This window comes from Oncorhynchus gorbuscha, linkage group LG13 (genome assembly GCF_021184085.1).
Source record: "Oncorhynchus gorbuscha isolate QuinsamMale2020 ecotype Even-year linkage group LG13, OgorEven_v1.0, whole genome shotgun sequence".
Taxonomy (NCBI): Eukaryota; Metazoa; Chordata; class Actinopteri; order Salmoniformes; family Salmonidae; genus Oncorhynchus; species Oncorhynchus gorbuscha.
The window spans coordinates 67,588,800-67,609,608 of record NC_060185.1 but is presented as its reverse complement, the minus strand read 5'-3'; the positions used below and the strand labels follow the sequence as shown (position 1 = coordinate 67,609,608).

The 20,809-nt window shown below is 45.1% G+C and overlaps 1 protein-coding gene across 1 annotated transcript; it reads left to right on the top strand.

The window, feature by feature from the left end:
- The first annotated feature begins 10,669 nt into the window (after positions 1 to 10,669).
- LOC123992354 (acyl-[acyl-carrier-protein]--UDP-N-acetylglucosamine O-acyltransferase-like) lies at positions 10,670 to 19,247 on the top strand. Its single transcript, XM_046293505.1, has 2 exons — positions 10,670 to 11,153; positions 19,177 to 19,247. Exons 1-2 carry the CDS (start codon positions 10,670 to 10,672, stop codon positions 19,245 to 19,247), a joined length of 555 nt encoding a protein of 184 aa, XP_046149461.1.
- Positions 19,248 to 20,809: the final 1,562 nt, after the last annotated feature.

Below are 20,809 nucleotides of genomic sequence, written 5' to 3'. Positions count from 1 at the left end.
GGGGAAACAACGTGTTTTATTACCTTGGGCTTGGTTATCACACACCCAAAAACACATATACACACACTAACTTGGGCTTGGGTATCACACACACACACACACACACACACACACACACACACACACACACACACACACACACACACACACACACACACACACACACACACACACACACACACACACACACACACACACACACACACACACACACACACACACACACACACACACACACACACACACATCTTCTCGCCCTTTCTCTCTAGACTGTAGCAAATTGATGCCAGTATAATTGGTGAAGTAGGGATTCGTTATACTGATTCTATTCCTGATGCTATTATTCACAATTAAAGAGGAGAGTCTTGAATATTTCAATAAGATTTAGAGAGTCTGCTATGTGCAATGTGCATACCAATGCCATCAGGGAGCAATCTGCCTCCCACGTTCTCTACTACCAGTCAATAAAGCCAGAGTACACCGAGACAGGAAGAACCACTAGACTTACATTCACTTCTAAGAAACACATAGAGTACCAGTCAAAATTGTAGACACACCTACTCATTCTAGGGTTGTTTTTTGTTGGGGGGGGGTTCTACATTGTAGAATAATAGTGAAGACATTGAAACAATTAAATAAAACATATGGAATAATGTAGTAACTACGAGAAATTAGAAACCTATGAGAAATCTCTGTTGGGGAAAGAATATTGAAAAAAAAATGTTTAGAGAAGTAAGAAGTCAAAATATCTGGATGACATACTGTATATAAAATTTGCGGTGTATTCTATATGGCCTACACAGCATTCACAAGCCCCCCTGGGAGGGAAGATAGACCTACTGCAGCAAAGAAAACACTTTCCCAGATATCGAACTGTTATTCACATTTGAATGAACTACAGGTGTCAGAGTCTCATAATTAGTTTCACCTGACCCCTGTTTTACCCTGGGTTTAATCAGCACAGGAAGCTGAGAGCTGCAGAAACACACACATACCTGCATCAGCACCAGGAACAGCCATCAGAACCCAATGCATGACCAAAGGCCTTCCGTCTGCGAGATTACAAAAGCAATATTCAATTCCGCTGAGAAAGAAAGACAAAAAAAGACAAAAAGATAGAGATAGAGAATGAGAAAGCGAAAGATAGAGTGAGGGACAGACATAGCGAGAAAAGAGAGAGAGAGAGAGAGAGAGAGAGAGAGAGAGAGAGAGAGAGAGAGAGAGAGAGAGAGAGAGAGAGAGAGAGAGAGAGAGAGAGATGGAGGGATAGAGAGAGAGAGAGAGAGAGAGAGAGAGAGAGAGAGAGAGAGAGAGAGAGAGAGAGAGAGAGAGAGAGAGAGAGAGAGAGAGAGAGAGAGAGAGAGAGAGAGAGAGAGAGAGAGAGAGAGAGAGAGAGAGAGAGAGAGAGAGAGAGAGAGAGCCTTAGGGAAAGGAATAAAGAGGGGATGTGTAATTCCTTTAGAAATATTAGAATACTTTATACCAAGAGACCGGGAATATGAGAAAGAAGGGAGAGAGAGGCAGCAGTTTAAAACAGGAGGAAATCAAGGAAGATGTGTTTCTGTTGTCTGATTGGGCTGTTAAAGACACAAAGCAAGGAACCAAAATGAATATGTTTAGCTCATCTCAGATGAGGAGTATTCTTTCACTTCCTCTACTGACTGTAAAGTACCACTGCAAGGGAGTGTGTTAGAGAGTGTGATAATGAGAGAGCAACGGAGAGGGAGATAGTGTGTATGTGAGTGAGTGAATGGGAGAGAGAGTGTGAAATGAGCGATAGAGGACATGAATAAAACATTCCATCCAGATTGACGGTCTGAGAACGTGCAGCAGGCCAACAGTGAGAAGCCAAATGGTTATTCACAGGCAGAGGCTCTCTCTCTCTGCCTCTCTCCTCTCTCTCTCTCTCTCTCTCTCTCTCTCTCTCTCTCTCTCTGCCTCTCTCTTTCTCTTGCCTTCTCTCTCTCTCTCTCTGCCTCACTCCTCTCTCTGCCTCTCTCCGCCTCTCTCTTTCTCTCACCTTCTCTTTCTCTCTGCCTCTCTCCTCTCTCTCTGCCTCTCTCACCTTTTCACTCTCTCTGCCTCTCTCGCCTTCTCTCTCTCTCTCTGCCTCTCTCCTCTCTCTCTGCCTCTCTCCTTCTCTCTCTCTCTCTCTGCCTCTCTCTTTCTCTTGCCTTCTCTCTCTCTCTCTCTCTCTGCCTCTCTCCTCTCTCTCTGCCTCTCTCGCCTTCTCTCCCTCTCTGCCTCTCTCCTCTCTCTCTGCCTCTCTCGTTCTCTTGCCTTCTCTCTCTCTCTTCCTCTCTCCTCTGTGTATGCCTCTCTCTTTCTCTCGCCTTCTCTCTCTCTGCCTCTCTCTCTCTCTCTCTCTCTCTCGCCTTCTCTCTCTCTCTGCCTCTCTCCTCTCTCTCCTTTCTCTCTCTCTCTCTCTCTCTCTCTCTCTCTCTCTCTCTCTCTCTCTGCCTCTCTCTCTTTCTCTCTGCCTCTCTCTCTCTCTCTCTCTCTCTCTCTCTCTCTCTCTCTCTCTCTCTCTCTCTCTCACTCAGTCTTAGATCTGTCTACTTTGCATTATGACACGTCCATGTAATTCCCTGTCAGATTTCCAAAGCACACTTAAACAGACAAGCACATTTGTATACCTAAATAATTACCAACTTTCCTCTCTCCCTGATCTGACCTTCACACTACTAGTGTCATCTCTCCTGTCAGTCAGTTAGCATGGGGAGTGAATGGTGGAAACGACAACTAAGCAAGGCTAACACCACGTAATGCTACAATGCTGTATGCTACAGTACAACACTATAATATGCTACATGCCATCACACATTGTTTGTCATTCATGCCTTGCTTCGTTATGCTACAGTACATGCTCTAACATTTAAAAACAAATCCATGCAGACACACTTTGCGATGGCAGCATTGCCCTTAATGAAAATTACTGGTGAAAAACCATAGGTATCGGGACAGAGACAAATGCAAAATTGTCTGTTTTACATTAGGTTGGTGAATGTCACCTATAATAGCAAACTCGACTTTCTGGTGCAGACTAAATTCTCTCTTTTTGTCTCTCTCTCCTTCACAGACTCTTCCCTCAGGAGGACAACAGGAGTCGCAAAGGCCTCGGCAGCAGGAGCAGCAGGGGGATTATGGATTTGAGATGTTCCTGTTTAATCTGTTTCCTCCCTGGCTTTTTAATTGCAGGTGGTCCATGGAGAGCCCAGCGCACCAACGGGTCAGGATTGCTCCAAAATGGCCGCAGGTGGCGAGGGACAGGGATCAGAGTGGATGTGAATGATAATAAAACTCCCAGCATCCCCAAGGAGCTTAGCCTGCCTCTATCTCTCCCCGCCTGTCTGTCTCTTCCTCCAACCTCCCATCCACTATCTTTTGCTGTCCGTCTTACTCCCCTGGGCTCCCGCCTCAGCCTTACTGTCTTGTTCGTTCTCTCGCTTTCTCTCTTTCTTGCTTAGTCTCTCTCTCTCATCCCTCTCCGTGTATCACTCTCCTTTGCTGTTTTTCCTTTTCTCTGTCCATCACGGTTTCTATCTCCTCTTTTTCATGTGAAAATATATTAGTGTCAGGAGTCCCCTGCTGCTGCTCGCCTGCTGTAATACCCATCACCAGAACAGACCCACTGTCCACACTGTCAGCTGGCTGTGTGTGTGTGTGTGTGTGTGTGTGTGTGTGTGTGTGTGTGTGTGTGTGTGTGTGTGTGTGTGTGTGTGTGTGTGTGTGTGTGTGTGTGTGTGTGTGTGTGTGTGTGTGTGTGTGTGTGTGTGTGTGTGTGTGTGTGTGTGTGTGTGTGTGTGTGTGTGTGTGTGTGTGTGTGTGTGTGTGTGTGTGTGTGTGTGTGTGTGTTAGTGCATACATGCCTGTCTTTCTGACTGTGTGCCTGCCTGCCTGTCTTTCTGTCTGCCTGCTTATGTCTACCTCTCTGTCGATCTGCCTGCCTGCCTGCCTGTCTTTCTGTCTGCCTGCTTATGTCTACCTCTCTGTCGATCTGTCTGCCTGACTGCCTGTCTGTTCATACACAAATATCATCCGTTTAGGGGAGAGCTGGGCTCAGTGTTTTGCTGCTGTTTTGAACTTTCAGTGGTTATTTAGTGATGGGCTTTGAAGTGCTTTGAATGCCTACCTTTAGGGATGCAGCAGTTCAAATGGTTCTCTTCTCTCTCCCATCACTTCCTCTCACATGACACACACACACATACACATTTACTCACAAACATACACACGCATGCACACACATAGGCTAAATTAGAAGTGATGCAGACCAGGCCCCTGCCAAGTGTCAGTCAGTCTGGGCGAGCAGGAAGCAGGCAGCTTTGATTCTCAGCTTTGACATGCTGGATTAATGTAGACAGGTGGGGACCAGGGGTGTGCTACCCTCATTTAGCGTATTCACTGCCTGTGTGTGTGTGTGTGTGTGTGTGTGTGTGTGTGTGTGTGTGTGTGTGTGTGTGTGTGTGTGTGTGTGTGTGTGTGTGTGTGTGTGTGTGTGTGTGTGTGTGTGTGTGTGTGTGTGTGTGTGTGTGTGTGTGTGCGTGTGTGTGTGTGTGTGTGTGTGTGTGTGTGTGTGTGTGTGTGTGTAACAAGATCTCAAAGTTTTACCAATTTAACTTCAGATTCGGACCTTTCTCCATGTTTCTCCAAAAGTCAAATTCAACAGTTGAGAGTTTAGGTTTGGGAAAGTGTTAAAAGAAAAACAACTAACAAGTTCATTTGAGGATTTCATTCTGAATGGTTAAGTTAAAGGTTAAGGTTTGGGATAGAGTTAGTACTGGGACTGAATACATGACCCTCGGAGCCGGAGCTTGCGGCTCCCGTCCACAACACCCTAGTAAAACCCAAGCCTACTTGATATTAATAGCGCTCACCGTTCCCCCTAGTGGTGGATTTCTCCAAATGTCCGCTGGACATGGATGTCCAATTTCAAAATGAATCTGGAGCGACCTGTCTGGTGTGTGTGTGAGTTAGTTAGCCTGTGGAGTTCTCCAGCTAAGCTAAGGGGTTGTTGATTTATAGCACAGGTGCAAACTGAACTGAAAAACGCTGTGCTTAAATCTACATCTCAATCCTGTCCCGGGTAACCCTCTAGGCTTCCTTTTATTTATTTATGCCAAAATCACACCAACTCTCTCACTCCCATCTTGAAAGAAATCGATAACCAGGTTTACTTGAATTTTCCTTCAGTGCTAAGGAACTGACAATACATGCACACACTTATACTCACACACACACTTTAGAGAGAAGACTGTTTATTTGTCTCAGTGCGCTGTGAGATGGTTATACAGATTACTCCTTGTTCACCACTTAAACACTGAGCATCTGGTGAGGTACCGTGGTCAAGAACACAACAACACACACACCGACACACACCGAAACACACCGACACACACACACACACTATGTAGATCCTCCATATGCTCCAGAGGATCTACAGCAAACCAGGCGTAAAGAGCCTTTCCTGTTGCGGACTCTTATTGTGTTTGGAGAGTAGCCTAAAAGTCAATGCTTAGAGTCCCGCTCTCTCTCACACACTCTTTCTCTCTTCCTTTCTCTGACTCGCACACACACACTCATACACACATATGAACACACTCACACACACCTCTTTCGCTCTCTTCACTGTAGACAGGAGCACCTCAGGGCGATCAATAAGGTAGAGGAGCCCTGAGGAACCACACTGAGTAGGACAGTAAACTCTATCTGACCCATCAAACACTGTCTGTCTGTCCCACACACACCACCCTTTAACCTCTCACTGTGCTCCTACACAGCCCATTGGCCAAGTCCACCTTCTCATTTTGGTTCCGAGCTTCTGATTGGCTGCCTCCACACCAAAAATGGGCCAGCACATTTGATTGACCCACTCATATCTTAAATATAATTGAGATTTAGATATGAATATTTAATATGATTTGGAAACAAATCATATGAGAAAAAATCTGTTTGTTGACACCATAACTACTGGAAACATCTTTAGAGATACTTAACACAGACAGAGAAATTACAGTTAATTTAGCTGTTTTGTGTAGCTTGTCTCCAGTGGGACATATTTGCTAAATATGCTAAATAAGTTGCTTCTAGCTACTGCAGAGCTTCATTCATCACATGTGATTTGATATCACGAAGACATTACATTTTCGTTGAACATAATAACTAATTTAGAGGTCAAGGCGTCGGGATATGGGAGTAACCCTGGATGTGTGTGCGAGTGAGTAGCAGACCCCTGCCTGTTGGTTATTGAGTGACAGAAGATGGACAGAGGTGATGTGGACTCTAGCGGAAAAGCTGCCAGCGAGAGGGTAGAGGGTAGAGGGTAGAGGGTAGAGGGTAGAGGGTAGAGAGAGTGTGTGACTCCAGGGAATCAACTGATGGAAGTATCATCCAACACCCAAACAGAAGAACTCATCACAACATATTCAAACCATGACACGAGACATGGGTCCAGGACTACAGTACCTCAAGTCTAAGGAAGGTAACATCACTGCGCGATGCTAACCTAGCCATCCACCACAAAGAAAAATGGTAGTATTCTCGATCTCGATCTTTCACATCTAAGATCTTTTATTCAGTCTAATAATCCCAGTCAGTCATTTGTCTTGCTCAGGCTGATTGCTTTACAACGTAAAGACACAACTCGTATCTTACATCACCTGCAGTAAGAATCTACCACTCAGGGTTAAACGCTGCTGAACAGAATTGAAGGGAAAGCCTTTGTTTTTGATAGCCCAGTTTGTGTGGTTAGATATGACCGCACTCCTGATGGGATGTTGATCTTTTCTGAATACCTAATGTTCTATTTCACTTACAGCAGCGTTATGCATCCATCCACAATAGGATACAGACCTCTGGTGAGTTTGTTAAGGGGTTCTGCATGGTGCTGCAGTGACCCCAAGTGGCCAAGAGGAGAATTGACACTGCTCAGTCAGGCTGAAACAATAGGGCTCATGAGGAGATGAAGCTCTCTGAGACTCATTCAAACACAATTTGTAACACACTACACACATATGCACACACACCTAGTCATGACAGGTACTCGGGCTAGGGCGTTGACTGGTAACACCTGTGCGTGCAAGTGAGCTGAGTAGCATACCAGTTCCTGTGTGTGAGCATGTCTTCGAAGACAGAAAGTAAAGGACATGATTAATTCTCCCCGCAATGTGTCTGTGAGGGAGAGGAAGCAAGGGAAGAAGAAGTGTAAGAGAGGAGAAGGAGGAGAGGAAGAGATAAGGTGGAGAGGAAGATAAGAGAGGAAGGAGAGGAAGAGAAGGGAAGGCAAATCTCCCTGACAGTCTGATTTAGTGCACAGATGTTTGTGCCAGGCAGGTTCGGCATGCCGTGAAATGTAATCATCCCACCCCCCGGACACACACAACATGGCATAGCGCGCTCACACACATACACACATTCACGCACGGGCTAACACACCGACAGACACACACCTGCCACCACGCAGCAAGGCGAGAGTCAGCATCTTTTAGCGCCAAGCTAATAAATACCCCCATCCCTCTGAGGTGTTTAAATCAGCATCCGTTCACAGCGCTGCAAGTGTGTGTGTTTCTCAGGGGGAGCAGGGTTCCCGACAGCTGGGTTGAAGGCCTGTTCATCTCCACTGGGCTGAGGCAGCTACTCTCTCTCTCTCTATCCTTATCTCTCGCTCTCTCCCTGTCTGTCTCTAGTGTGGATCAAAGTCTCCTGCCAGACCAGAACACACACACACACACACAGTCTCTGCCTCTCTGTCTCTACTGGCACTGAAGTCTGCCTCGCTGGATCATGCACCTACAATGTGCTGCATGTTCCCCTTGACACATGTCCTGAGGTACTAACAGCTGGCGAGGAGAAGAGGAGGAGAGATAGAGACAATTGTTGAATGAAAGATAGAGTGGGAAGGAAACAGAAGTAAGTGAGAGGTAGAGGTAATCATCAGAAATTCCTTTCCTTCTACAGTTGTAGGGACTCACCAATCAGAAATTCCTTTCCTTCTACAGTTGTAGGGACTCACCAATCAGAAATTCCTTTCCTTCTACAGTTGTAGGGACTCACCAATCAGAAATCGGGAAAGTCTTCCATATCTTTGTCATAATGCCATCTCTTGAAATAATGACCTTTTAACAATATATATATATGTTTTATCTTTGTTTCTCTCTGTACTATTTCACCCAGAACAACAGTGTATGTCTGATAGATGTGTTCGGTTTGATGTGTTGACACCATATCGGCTCATGTTACACTGGCTTCCCAGTTCAAAGCTCTTTGACTGAGTGATAATTCAGAGCATGGAGGGAGAAACAGAGAAAACGAAAGGCCGAGAGACCGAGACAGAGAGGGTAACGGAAGTGGGGATGATGAAATTACATTCAATATATTCCATGACCCTCTCTCTCTCTTTATTCGATTCCTGTCCAGAAGCCTCGTCTCAATCGATTGAACAAGTCATCTCTGAGAGCTGGCATTCCGATGCACAGCTTAATAAGAGTGATGTTACAGATGCCAAGTTGTGTGTGTGAGAGCACATAAGTCTGTGATCCATCCAACTGTTTATACATCATAATGTCAATGAGAGAAATGCACAGTGTGTTTGTCACTTTATCTCTGAAGAGACAAACAGGCTTTATCTTATGTTAATATAACCCTCTATTGATTCCGCTTGCCTTAGCATAGATCCACGAGGACTAGATCAGTCATGTCTGGTGAGCCTCTAATTGCACATGTATACAGTGTCTATATTGTCAATGGCAAGGGGGAATGGGTTCATATTTTAGCTTCCAGGCATACTTATAAAGACTACATGCAAAGATGAGTCTTTGTTTAGTCATGAATAAATATTTTTCTACTACAGAATACATGTAACAGTATGGATACCAAATGACCAGCAAAGCCAACGTTGTCTTGTCTTTGTCAATGAAAGCAAGCCTGCCACAATATGTGTGTATCGGTACTAAACACAGGCAGTAGGACACTGAGATGCAGACATTGTCACACACAGGTAGTGACACTCCGTCTGCGTCTTGACTCTGTGTACCTGACAGACTTGTCAGTTTCACAGTCAGGAAGAACCCTCCATTATGTTTCTCTATATATTACTGTCAAAGACCAGGGGAAGCAAAACCACCATGACTGCCAGTTTACCATACCTACTGTATGCATATGTGTGTACTTATGAATACAGAACTATTAACACGGTATATGCATGCATACATATGTATCGGAATGATTATCCGCGCTCTGTCAGGTCACTGGTTTTATTGGGCCAGAGGCAGACAACACTGGCTGGCTGAGGAGTTTGCTAGTGTAATTGTTTTTTCCTCTCGTCTTTTTGCATGTTCATTAGGGCTCTGGGGCATTCATGTACGACTATGGCTCGGCTTGGCTCTGAATCAGTGGCTTAGTGTGTAAATAAAACTGGAGCCTGCGGACTACTGCAGGCACTGGGCTGGTTTAAGACCCCCGACTCTTATGAAGCTGTTATAATGACGACACAGGTGTGCTCACACATGCGGGCACACGCGTGCGTACGTAAAACTCAAAAACACACGAACGTAACACTCGCACACACGAACAGAACAGTCCAAAACACACACACGCACACACACAAATTAGCACTTGAGACCAATCAGAAGGTTGTACATGATCTGAGACTGTCCTGATACAGAGGAGTATCAATTATGTTGAGAAACGTCTAATGAAATCACTGCCTCTATGGCTGACAGAATGTCAAGGGCTGTTGAAATTACCAATTGAGGGTAATTGTTATGCCAATCCAAAAATATATCTCTGATGAGAGTGAGAGATGGACAGGGGGCAGAGAGGGAGAGGGAAAGAGGGAGGAGAGAGAGATGGGAGGGGAGAGAAGGAGAAAGAGGGAGAGAGAACGAGACCGGGAGGGAGAGAGATAGGGAGGGAGAGAGAGAGAGAGATAGAGACAGGAGGGAGAGAGAGTGATAGAGACAGGAGGGAGAGAGAGTGATAGAGACAGGAGGGAGAGAGAGCGATAGAGACAGGAGGGAGAGAGAGCGATAGAGACAGGAGGGAGAGAGAGTGATAGAGACAGGAGGGAGAGAGAGCGATAGAGACAGGAGGGAGAGAGAGCGATAGAGACAGGAGGGAGAGAGCGATAGAGACAGGAGGGAGAGAGAGTGATAGAGACAGGAGGGAGAGAGAGCGATAGAGACAGGAGGGAGTGGGAGCGATAGAGACAGGAAGGAGAGAGAGAGAGAGAGAGAGAGAGAGAGAGAGAGAGAGAGAGAGAGAGAGAGAGAGAGAGAGAGAGAGAGAGAGAGAGAGAGACTGGGAGGGAGGGAGGGAGAGAGAGCGAGACTGGGAGGAAGAGAAAGCGATAAAGACAGGGAGGGAGGGAGGGAGAGGAGAGGAGAGATGCTAAACACAGATTGTGTGAGGCAGTACAGATAGTAGTGTGGTGAGCTCTGCCTAACCATACACAATACAGGTTGTTTAGATCCAGTGGGAGCTCACACCATTTCATCCAGGGAAGAGGCTGAGTCTGCAATACGTTCTGATATTAATTGGGGACAAATGTCTCTTTGGTTAAAAACAAGTACCACATTTTAAAAGTAATTAACAAATAAAAATAACGAGGTGAAATCAATGAAAATACAAAATACAAAAAGGGAAGTCCTTGGCTTGTTGACGCTTCCACAGTAGTATGGGCTCCCACAGTGGTATGGGCTCCCACAGCCGTATGGGCTCCCACAGTAGTATGGGCTCCCACAGTAGTATGGGCTCCCACAGTGGTATGGGCTCCCACAGTAGTATGGGCTCCCACAGCAGTATGGGCTCCCACAGCAGTATGGGCTCCCACAGTAGTATGGGCTCCCACAGTAGTATGGGCTCCCACAGTAGTATGGGCTCCCACAGTGGTATGGGCTCCCACAGTAGTATGGGCTCCCACAGTAGTATGGGCTCCCACAGTAGTATGGGCTCCCACAGTAGTATGGGCTCCCACAGCAGTATGGGCTCCCACAGTATTATGGGCTCCCACAGTAGTATGGGCTCCCACAGTAGTATGGGCTCCCACAGTAGTATGAGCTCCCACAGTAGTATGAGCTCCCACAGTAGTATGGGCTCCCACAGTAGTATGGGCTCCCACAGTAGTATGGGCTCCCAGAGTAGTATGGGCCGTAGTAGCAGTACACTTGAGAATGGGCCATGGCGATCATTCAGAGATCTAGGGGAGTCGCTTCAAGGCCACCCACAACAACAGCATAAGAACTGCATCTGTATCCTGACTAACTCAGTCTATCAGTCTATGTTAAATCTTCAAGAACAAAAGCAATATGCCCAAGGACTAAACCAAAACCAAATCATAAGGGTGCCACAAAGGAAATAAACAATACAAATAATAACTATGTTTAAAAACTCACATTCGCTCCAGTGCTCACTAGCTCCACTAGGCAACACACTCGCTCCTCTAGGCAACACACTCGCTCCAGTGCTCACTCGCTCCGCTAGGCAACACACTCGCTCCGCTAGGCAACACACTCGCTCCGCTAGGCAACACACTCGCTCCGCTAGGCAACACACTCGCTCCGCTAGACAACACACTCGCTCCGCTAGGCAACACATTCGCTCCGCTAGGCAACACACTCGCTCCGCTATGCAACACACTCGCTCCCGCTAGTCGCTCCCCTAGGCAACACACTCGCTCCGCTAGGCAACACACTTGCTCCGCTCCGCTAGACAACACACTCGCTCCGCTAGGCAACACACTCTAGGCAACACGCTAGGCAACACACTCGCTCCCCTAGGCAATGCACGCGCTCCGCTAGGCAAAACACTCGCTCCCCTAGGCAATGCACTCGCTCCCCTAGGCAACACACTCGCTCCGCTATGCAACACACTCACTCCAGTGCTCACTCGCTCCGCTAGGCAACACACTCGCTCCACTAGACAACACACTCGCTCCGCTAGGCAACACACTCGCTCCCCTAGGCAACACAGTCGCTCCCCTAGGCAACACACTCGCTCCGCTAGGCAACACACTCGCTCCGCTAGGCAACACACTCGCTCCCCTAGGCAACACAGTCGCTCCCCTAGGCAACACACTCGCTCCGCTAGGCAACACACTCGCTCCGCTAGGCAACACACTCGCTCCACTAGACAACACACTCGCTCCGCTAGGCAACACACTCGCTCCCCTAGGCAACACAGTCGCTCCCCTAGGCAACACACTCGCTCCGCTAGGCAACACACTCGCTCCGCTAGGCAACACACTCGCTCCGCTAGGCAACACAGTCGCTCCCTTAGGCAACACACTCGCTCCCCTAGGCAACACACTCGCTCCCCTAGGCAACACAGTCGCTCCCCTAGGCAACACACTCGCTCCGCTAGGCAACACACTCGCTCCCCAGGCAACACACTCGCTCCGCTAGGCAACACACTCGCTCCCCTAGGCAACACAGTCGCTCCCCTAGGCAACACACTCGCTCCGCTAGGCAACACACTCGCTCCCCTAGGCAACACAGTCGCTCCCCTAGGCAACACACTCGCTCCGCTAGGCAACACAGTCGCTCCCCTAGGCAACACACTCGCTCCGCTAGGCAACACACTCGCTCCGCTAGGCAACACACTCGCTCCCCTAGGCAACACACTCGCTCCCCTAGGCAACACACTCGCTCTGCTAGGCAACACACTCGCTCCCCACACACCCGTAATTATACCACCCAGGGCCATGCACAGACTTTTAAGGGGGCAGGTGCTCAAAATTACCTGCCTGACCACTGGTTTGCAGTATACACCGAAAACATGAGATCCACGAAAATAATCAGATATTGCATAGTCTATATTGATTCAATTATGGTGGGTTCATTTTTTTCAACTTTTTTTATTTATTTCACGTTTATTTAACCAGATAGGTCAGTTGAGAACAAGTTCTCCTTTACAACTGAGACCTGGCCAATATAAAGCAAAGCAGTTCGACACATACAACAACACAGAGTTACACATGGAATAAACAAACGTACAGCCAATAACACAATAGAAAAAATATATATACAGTGTGTGCAAATGAGGTAAGATTAAGGAGGTAAGGCAATAAATAGGCCGTAGTGGCGAAGTAATTAAACAACTAAACACTGGAGTGATAGAAGATGCAAAAGATGAATGTGCAAGTAGAGATACTGGGGTGCAAAGGAGCAAATAAAGAAATAACAATGTGGGGATGAGGTAGTTGGATGGGCTATTTACAGATGGGCTATGTACAGCTGCAATGATCTGTGAGCTGGAATGACAGCTGATGCTTAAAGTTAGTGAGAGAGATATGAGTTTCCAGCTTCAGTGATTCTTGCAATTCGTTCCAGTCATTGGCAGCAGAGAACTGGAAGGAAAGGAGGCCAAAGGGGGAATAGGCTTTGGGTGTGACCAGTGAAATATACCTGCTGGAGCGCGTGCTACAGGTGGGTGCTGCAATGGTGACAAGTGAGCTGAGATAAGGCAGGGCTTTACCTAGCAAAGTCTTATAGATGACCTGGAGCCAGTGGGTTTGGCGACGAATATGAAACGAGGGCCAGCCAACGAGAGTATACAAGTTGCAGTGGTGGGTAGAATATGGGGCTTTGGTGACAAAACAGATGGCACTGTGATAGACTGCATCCAATTTGCTGAGTAGAGTGTTGGAGGCTATTTTGTAACTTACATTGCCGAAGTCAAAGATCGGTAGGAAAGTCAGTTTTACGAGGGTCTGTTTGGCAACATGACTGAAGGATGCTTTGTTGCGAAATAGGAAGCCGATTCTAGATAAAATTTTGGATTGAGGATGCTTGATGTGAGTCTGGAAGGAGAGTTTACAGTCTAACCAGACCTAGGTATTTGTAATTGACCAAATATTTTAAGTCAGAACCGTCCAGAGTAGTGATGCTGGACAGGCGGCCAGGTGCGGGCAGCGATCTGTTGAAGAGCATGCATTTAGTTTTACTTACATTTAAGAGCAGTTGGAGGCCACGGAAGGAGAGTTGTATGGCATTGAAGCTCTTCTGGAGGTTAGTTAACACAGTGTGCAAGGAAGGGACAGAAGTATACAGAATGGTGTCGCCGCCATCGATAAAAGGCTAAATACAGCTGCACAGTATTTATCGACCTGGCCAAGGCTTTCGACTCTCTCAATCACCACATTCTTATCGGCAGACTCAACAGCCATGGTTTCTCAAATGACTGCCTCACCTGGTTCACCGACTACTTCTCAGACAGAGTTCAGTGTGTCAAATTGGAGGGCCTATTGTCCGGACCTCTGGCAGTCTCTATGGGGATGCCACAGGGTTCAATTCTCGGGCAGACTCTTTTCTCTGTATATATCAATGATGTCGCTCTTGCTGCGGGCGATTCTCTGATCCACCTCGACGCAGACGACACCATTCTGTATACTTCTGGCCCTTCCTTGGACACTGTGCTCACTGACCTCGAAACAAGCTTCAGTGCCATACAACACTCCTTCCTTGGCCTCCAACTGCTTTTAAACGCTAGTAAAAACCAAATGCATGCTTTTCAACCATTCACTGCCTGCACCCGCCCGCCCAACTAGCATCACCACCCGACCTAGAATACAGGTATGTGGATTACTATAAATACCTAGGTCTCTGGCTAGAATATAAACTCTCCTTCCAGACTCATATTAAACATCTCCAATCCAAAATCAAATCTAGAATTGATTTTCTATTTCTCAACAAAGCCTCCTTCACTCACGCTGCCAAACTTCCCCTAGTAAAACTGACTATCCTACCGATCCTCGACTTCGTCGATGTCATCTACAAAATAGCTTCCAAAGCTCTACTCAGCAAACTGGATACAGTCTATCACAGTGCCATCCGTTTTGTTACAAATCACCTTATACCACCCACCACTGCGACCTGTATGCTCCAGTCGGCTGACCCTCGCTACATATTCGTCGCCAGACCCACTGGCTCCAGGTCATCTATAAATCTATGCTAGGTAAATCTCCGCCTTATCTTAGTTCACTGGTCACGTTAACAACACCCACCCGTAGCACACGTTCCAGCAGGTATATCTCACTGATCATCCCCAAAGCCAACACCCCATTTGGCCGCCTTTCCTTCCAGTTCTCTGCTGCCTGTGACTGGAACTAATTGCAAGAATATCTGAAGTTGGATACTTTTATTTCCCTCACCAACTTTAAACATCAACTATCTGAGCAGCTAACCGATCACTGCAGCTGTACATAGTCCATCTGTAAATAGCCCACCCATTCTATCTACCTCATCCCCATACTGTTTTTATTTTACTTTTCTGCTCTTTTGCACACCAGTATCTCTACTTGCACATCATCTGCTCATTTATCACTCCAGTGTTAATCTGCTAAATTGTAATTATTCGCTCCTATGGCCTATTTATTGCCTACCTCCTCATGCCTTTTGCACACACTGTATATAGACTTTCTTTTCTCTACTGTGTCATTGACTTGTTTGTGTTATTAGCTTGTTTATTGTTTACTCCAAGTGTAACTCTGTGTTGTTGTCTGTGTCACATGGCTTTGCTTTATCTTGGCCAGGTCGCAGCTGCAAATGAGAACTTGTTCTCAACTAGCCTACCTGGTTAAATAAAGGTGAAATTTTAAAAATAATAATAATAACATTCATAATCTTCTAATTCATGATATATGGCTGGCTGGCCTGCTAGTGGCTTGTGTGTATATTTTTGAATATGGTAGTTCGCTAGAGTATAGACTACCTGTGTTTAGTTTAGTAATTTGAAAGTCGGAACAAATGCTGGAACAAAAAGTTAGCACGAGAAGGTGTTGACCTGGGGAGCTCTAATGTACCAGAACGCTTTATAATATTATCTTCTTTGGGGTCGGTGTCCCATCCACGGGACGGTTGAGCTAACGTAGGCTAATGCGATTATACATAGACTTATCTAATATTGGCATTCATTCTTGTTAATCTAACTGCACTGTCCAATTTACAGTAGCTATTACAGTGACGTAATACCCTGTTATTGTTTGAGGAGAAGCCCCTCTCATAGGACCACTATAAGCCCTTGGCGGGCCACTTATGGATCTCTGGCGTTCAGCCTCCACTCAGAGGACAGCTATAAGCCCTAGGCAAGCCATCTAGCCATGAGTTCATTTGAAAGACAATAGCAAGGAATTTCTCTAATCTAAGATTGGGCCTGCCACCTTACAGCTAACCACAGCCAGCCAGAGGCTGCAAGCTGTTTCAGTTGTTTCTATAAATACCTTACATTTGTTGTGATTTTAATTTGATTCAATTTATTTGTCAATTTAAAAACACAATGAAACCCCAAGTGGACATAATGCATTTACAATCATTGAGGATGACAGGAAAAGTGATACACCTAATAACTTACAGTTTAAGAAAATATATGATATATTGATTATGCCCAAAAGTAGCCTACATTTTTGCCTTTGATTTAGTATACTATATATTTGAGGCAACACAAATGGTTTCTATCTAGCAAGAAATGCCACTCTCGAAACCGTCTCACCCACCTGAGGAAAGGTGTTGATCGCTAAGTACACTAGGTGCAGCACCTCTTAAACACCACAGAAGAAGCTAAAAAGCCTCAACATTAATTTAACTCGATGGAGGATGGTAACCAAGTTTTCAAACCTGTCTTCGATACAGACCAGTAGTTTTTTGGAAAATACTATTCCACAGACGTTTGGAACTAAAGCACAGTTTAATTGTTTGTATTTATCAACGAAAAACCGAACAAAATGGCACCCATTCAGTCGATATAGATAGATGGAGCACCAATTAGCTAACCTGGATTTTGAATCATGCATGGAAAGACAAGAGTGCCAGTGCCATTTGTGGGGGACAATAGACCTCATTAGCTAACAAACTCACCCCATTCCGTAAAATGTGCGCAACCGCAATATTCAAATGAGGCTACAAAGAAAACTAATGGGACTGTAGCGACTGTGTTGACTTCCAAATCGGGGGTGTGAACTAGGTTTCTATTCAAGCGTTGATCGACATGGTAATGGCTCTATAGTATTGGAAACTGACCCTACGTTACATCAGGACGTGTCATGTCGTAACGTACAGCACGCATAAAGCAACTATTTCTGTCTTACAATCTCTCTCCACCAGGTGTAGGACTACTCTCATCCTTTAAAAACAAGAAATGGACAGTGACGGGGTAAGGGGGGATACCTAGTCATTTTTGCGTCATCATTGCATGCGATCATCATTCTCAAAGCCGCTGTTTATTTCTAAGATCACTTTAGCACCGCCCTAAAAACTTGATTCAAATTCGACACAAACCTTCAAATAGGTATGTAATGACACATTATATTAACTCTTTATAGTGTCTTATTTACATTTTAGAGGTGATAAGGTGATAAGTTGGACAGATTTTTAAAAAGCCCCACGGGGCTCATTGCCTGTTTGAATTATGCAGAAACAGGCATTATGTTGGAAAGGGGAGAAATGGTGCTTTACAATGGTATTGACATTACAGTTGATCTGGAACTATTATGTTTTGGGGGCGCTAAAATAAGGGCAATTGTACGGACCAAGGCGATGTACGAGTTTACGTTAGCTAGACATTTTTAGGGGGGTTCACCAAACACAAACACATTTGAACATTTTTCTCATCTTTTCATGCACCAGATTACTGCTTTCCTTCATTTGTGAGTAGTTTTACTGGTGTAGCATTAACGTCAACGAGGTAAATATCTTTTGTTAATGTTACTTGGCTAGCTTGCTAACATCACGTCTGGCTAGCTTGCTAATGTAAGATGGCTGGCTAGCTTGCTAACGTTAGCTAACTAGCTAGAAACAATAACTTGGCCATTGCTAGTTAGCTAAATGATGGCAAATGCTGTTAACTTGGCTAGTTTTCTATCTGATTGTGTCCTTGCCAAATTACTTAGCTAGCTAACTTGCTACATTAGATGGTTTGCTAGCTAACAACATTGACTACTGTTATATGTAGCTATGTAGCTAGCTACATTCAGAGGAGAAAATAGCCCCTTTATTCATGTATTTATTCACCACAGCACCATGTGGATGTGATAGCCATGGAAGCATGTAACATAACATTTACGTAGCCCAGATGAGACTGTCTATCATTCTTGCACAGTATTTACTTAAGTTCAATGTAAAGCTATTGTTTCAAACTGGGCCAGGAGTGAGACACTACAACGGGCCAACGGTGCCAACTTTGGTCCACAGTGATGAATGTGGCTAAGAACATAATTGTTACCAATTCAAAGGGTAGGTAGCATAAATGGAATTGCATTGGTATACACATAAAAAGTCCCAATGCAAAGTTACACCTCACTTTTTTATTTTTCGAATGATACATAAAACCGATAAGAACACCGAAGTCATGTTGGAAAATGTTTTTTCTGGAATGTAATATGGACGATCAGGCAAGCCAGCCTATTCCCTATAATGCAAACTCCAGCAAATTAAACCAAATCTTTTGCACTCGTGACTATTAGTTTCAATTACATTTTCAGCCAACTTACAAGCAAATACCTTATGAAATGATTATAACATTAGCCCTACCAGCCTGCTAACGTTAGGTTTGCACTTCATGAGTCTGCCAGTTGCTATCAACACCTAGCTTACAGATACATTATAGTTAACCAACATTTTTTAAATAGATAACCACATCTAACCAGTTATCAAAGAATGCTATGTGCAGTTATCTTCAGAAAACTAGCCACCCAGTTAACGTTAGCTATTTTAGCCAACTAGCTAGCATAGCCAGCTAACATTACAACAACGAAGACCAGCGAGCATAGGCAGTAACCTACAGAACATTACTAAAAAAAACTCCAGCAGATAAAAAGAAAAGTGAGAGCAGAGACTTGCATATTGACAGCTGGGGCATCATGGTAAGAAAAGTAGGCAGAATTAGCTACCAAAAAAACTTGTAGCGCAGGATGCAGCTCCACGTGTGTGGAATGATAATTGGTAATATGGCTAGCTAGTTTTCTACTTCTAGTTTTCTACTGAGAATACACGTTATAAGGTAAACTTCCTTCGAAACTACAGCTTAACCACGTAAAAATAACTTGTTGTAGGTGCTTGTGCAGCCGTTGTACTACCAATAATAACAACATTTCTCCCTTTATTTTTAGAAAGTTCAGACATGTTGCCTACAGGCAGTTTATCAGCTGGAATTGGGGCTATCTGGGGACGTAAAACCATGTTCCAATTCCAGCGTGTGCAATCAATGGAATAAGAAATAGGTTCCCAGATGAGAAGAACATGCCCTACACGGGCTTCAAGTAACCATAATTGACAATTGTAAGAATATATGCTATACCAATGCTAGTACATCACTTTGTCATGCGTCTTTTCTGGGGGGAAGGGGGGTCACGTTAAATGTTATGGTCACAGTCCCCATAAAAATTATAGTTAATATACATAACAATAATAATACAATTAAGAAATACAATAAATTATTTTATTTATTTTTTGGATGATTAAGTTGAGACTTCTGAAAAGCTTGGCGGCAGCAGCAGAGTAGTGAAGTGTTTGGTGTAAAGCGTGTCAAGGGGCCCAACGTCTGATGAACATAGACCCGCGTGCGGGTGTGTAGGTGTGGAGTGAGGCTTGTTAGAGGCTCAAAGTGCTGCTTACACTTATCCAATTATATGTGTATTAAGGAAGAACTCTGTAACAAAACCCGAATGAACAGTTACATCTCTACCCTTGCGGACACACAGGAATCAGCTGTGTTGAGAGAGGAGTCCTTCCATCTACTGTCAAGACTAGATCTTCACCAATTTTCTTGAGGGCTTTGATGGTGCCGCTCTGCTCGACATCCCGTGTCTTGAGGACTGCTGGCTCAAGGTGGTTATGCCGGTGATGGAAGAATGTGCTGCGGTGAATGGTGGCCACTCTCATTGTCGAGCACTCGGAGGACTTTGGTTGGCATACAACCTGACACCAAAATGTCAGCAGAAAGGAGCAGATTGCCTGCTGGCACCCTCCTGAACATAGGTTGGCTAGACCATTGCCTCACATGCTTGCACAAAATGCAGATCTGTGTGATGTTGAGAACTGTTGTTCTAGCTGTTGACATAGTCCCTGGACTCTCTGCACCACACCCAACACAGATTTGGAAAAGCTTCATCAGTTGGGCCTGGAACACAATTAACTTATTTTCCTCGTCTGGACTGGCTGAGGCCTCAGGCTCCCAAAATATGTCAGACATTATTATAGCATCAGACATTTTTTCAGATGCTATAGGCTAAACAAAGTTGTGTTCACAATATATACATATAAATATGCACACCACTACTCATTCAATGATCACTTCATCCTCCTCATCCTCAGCTGGGATGTGGTCCTCATCCTCCATGTCCTCTCCATCGCCATAGATGGCCTCATTCGCCTCCTCAAAACCCAGGTCCATATCTTCATCTTCTCCATTGAATGTGCATTACACAAATTGGGTCCCATGTCTCCATCCTAGCAATGAGTGACATGTTTTGGAACACATTCACAAGTTGACAAGCTTAATAAGCTTGCTAGCTAGCAGAGATAGACGCTATGACACATTAGCTAAATTACAGTGCATTCGGAAAATATTCAGACCCCTTGACTTTATCCACATTTTGTTACGTTACAGCCTTCTCCCAAAATTGATTACATTGCCCCCTGTCACACCTTGGTCATTGTATTTTGTGTTTTTGTTATTATGTTTGGGTAGGCCAGGGTGTGACATGGGTTTATATGTTGTTTTTCGTATTGGGGTTTGTAGTATTTGGGATCGCCGCTGATTAGGGGTGTGGTATAGGCTTGGCTGCCTGAGGCGATTCTCAATCAGTCAGGTGATTCTCATTGTG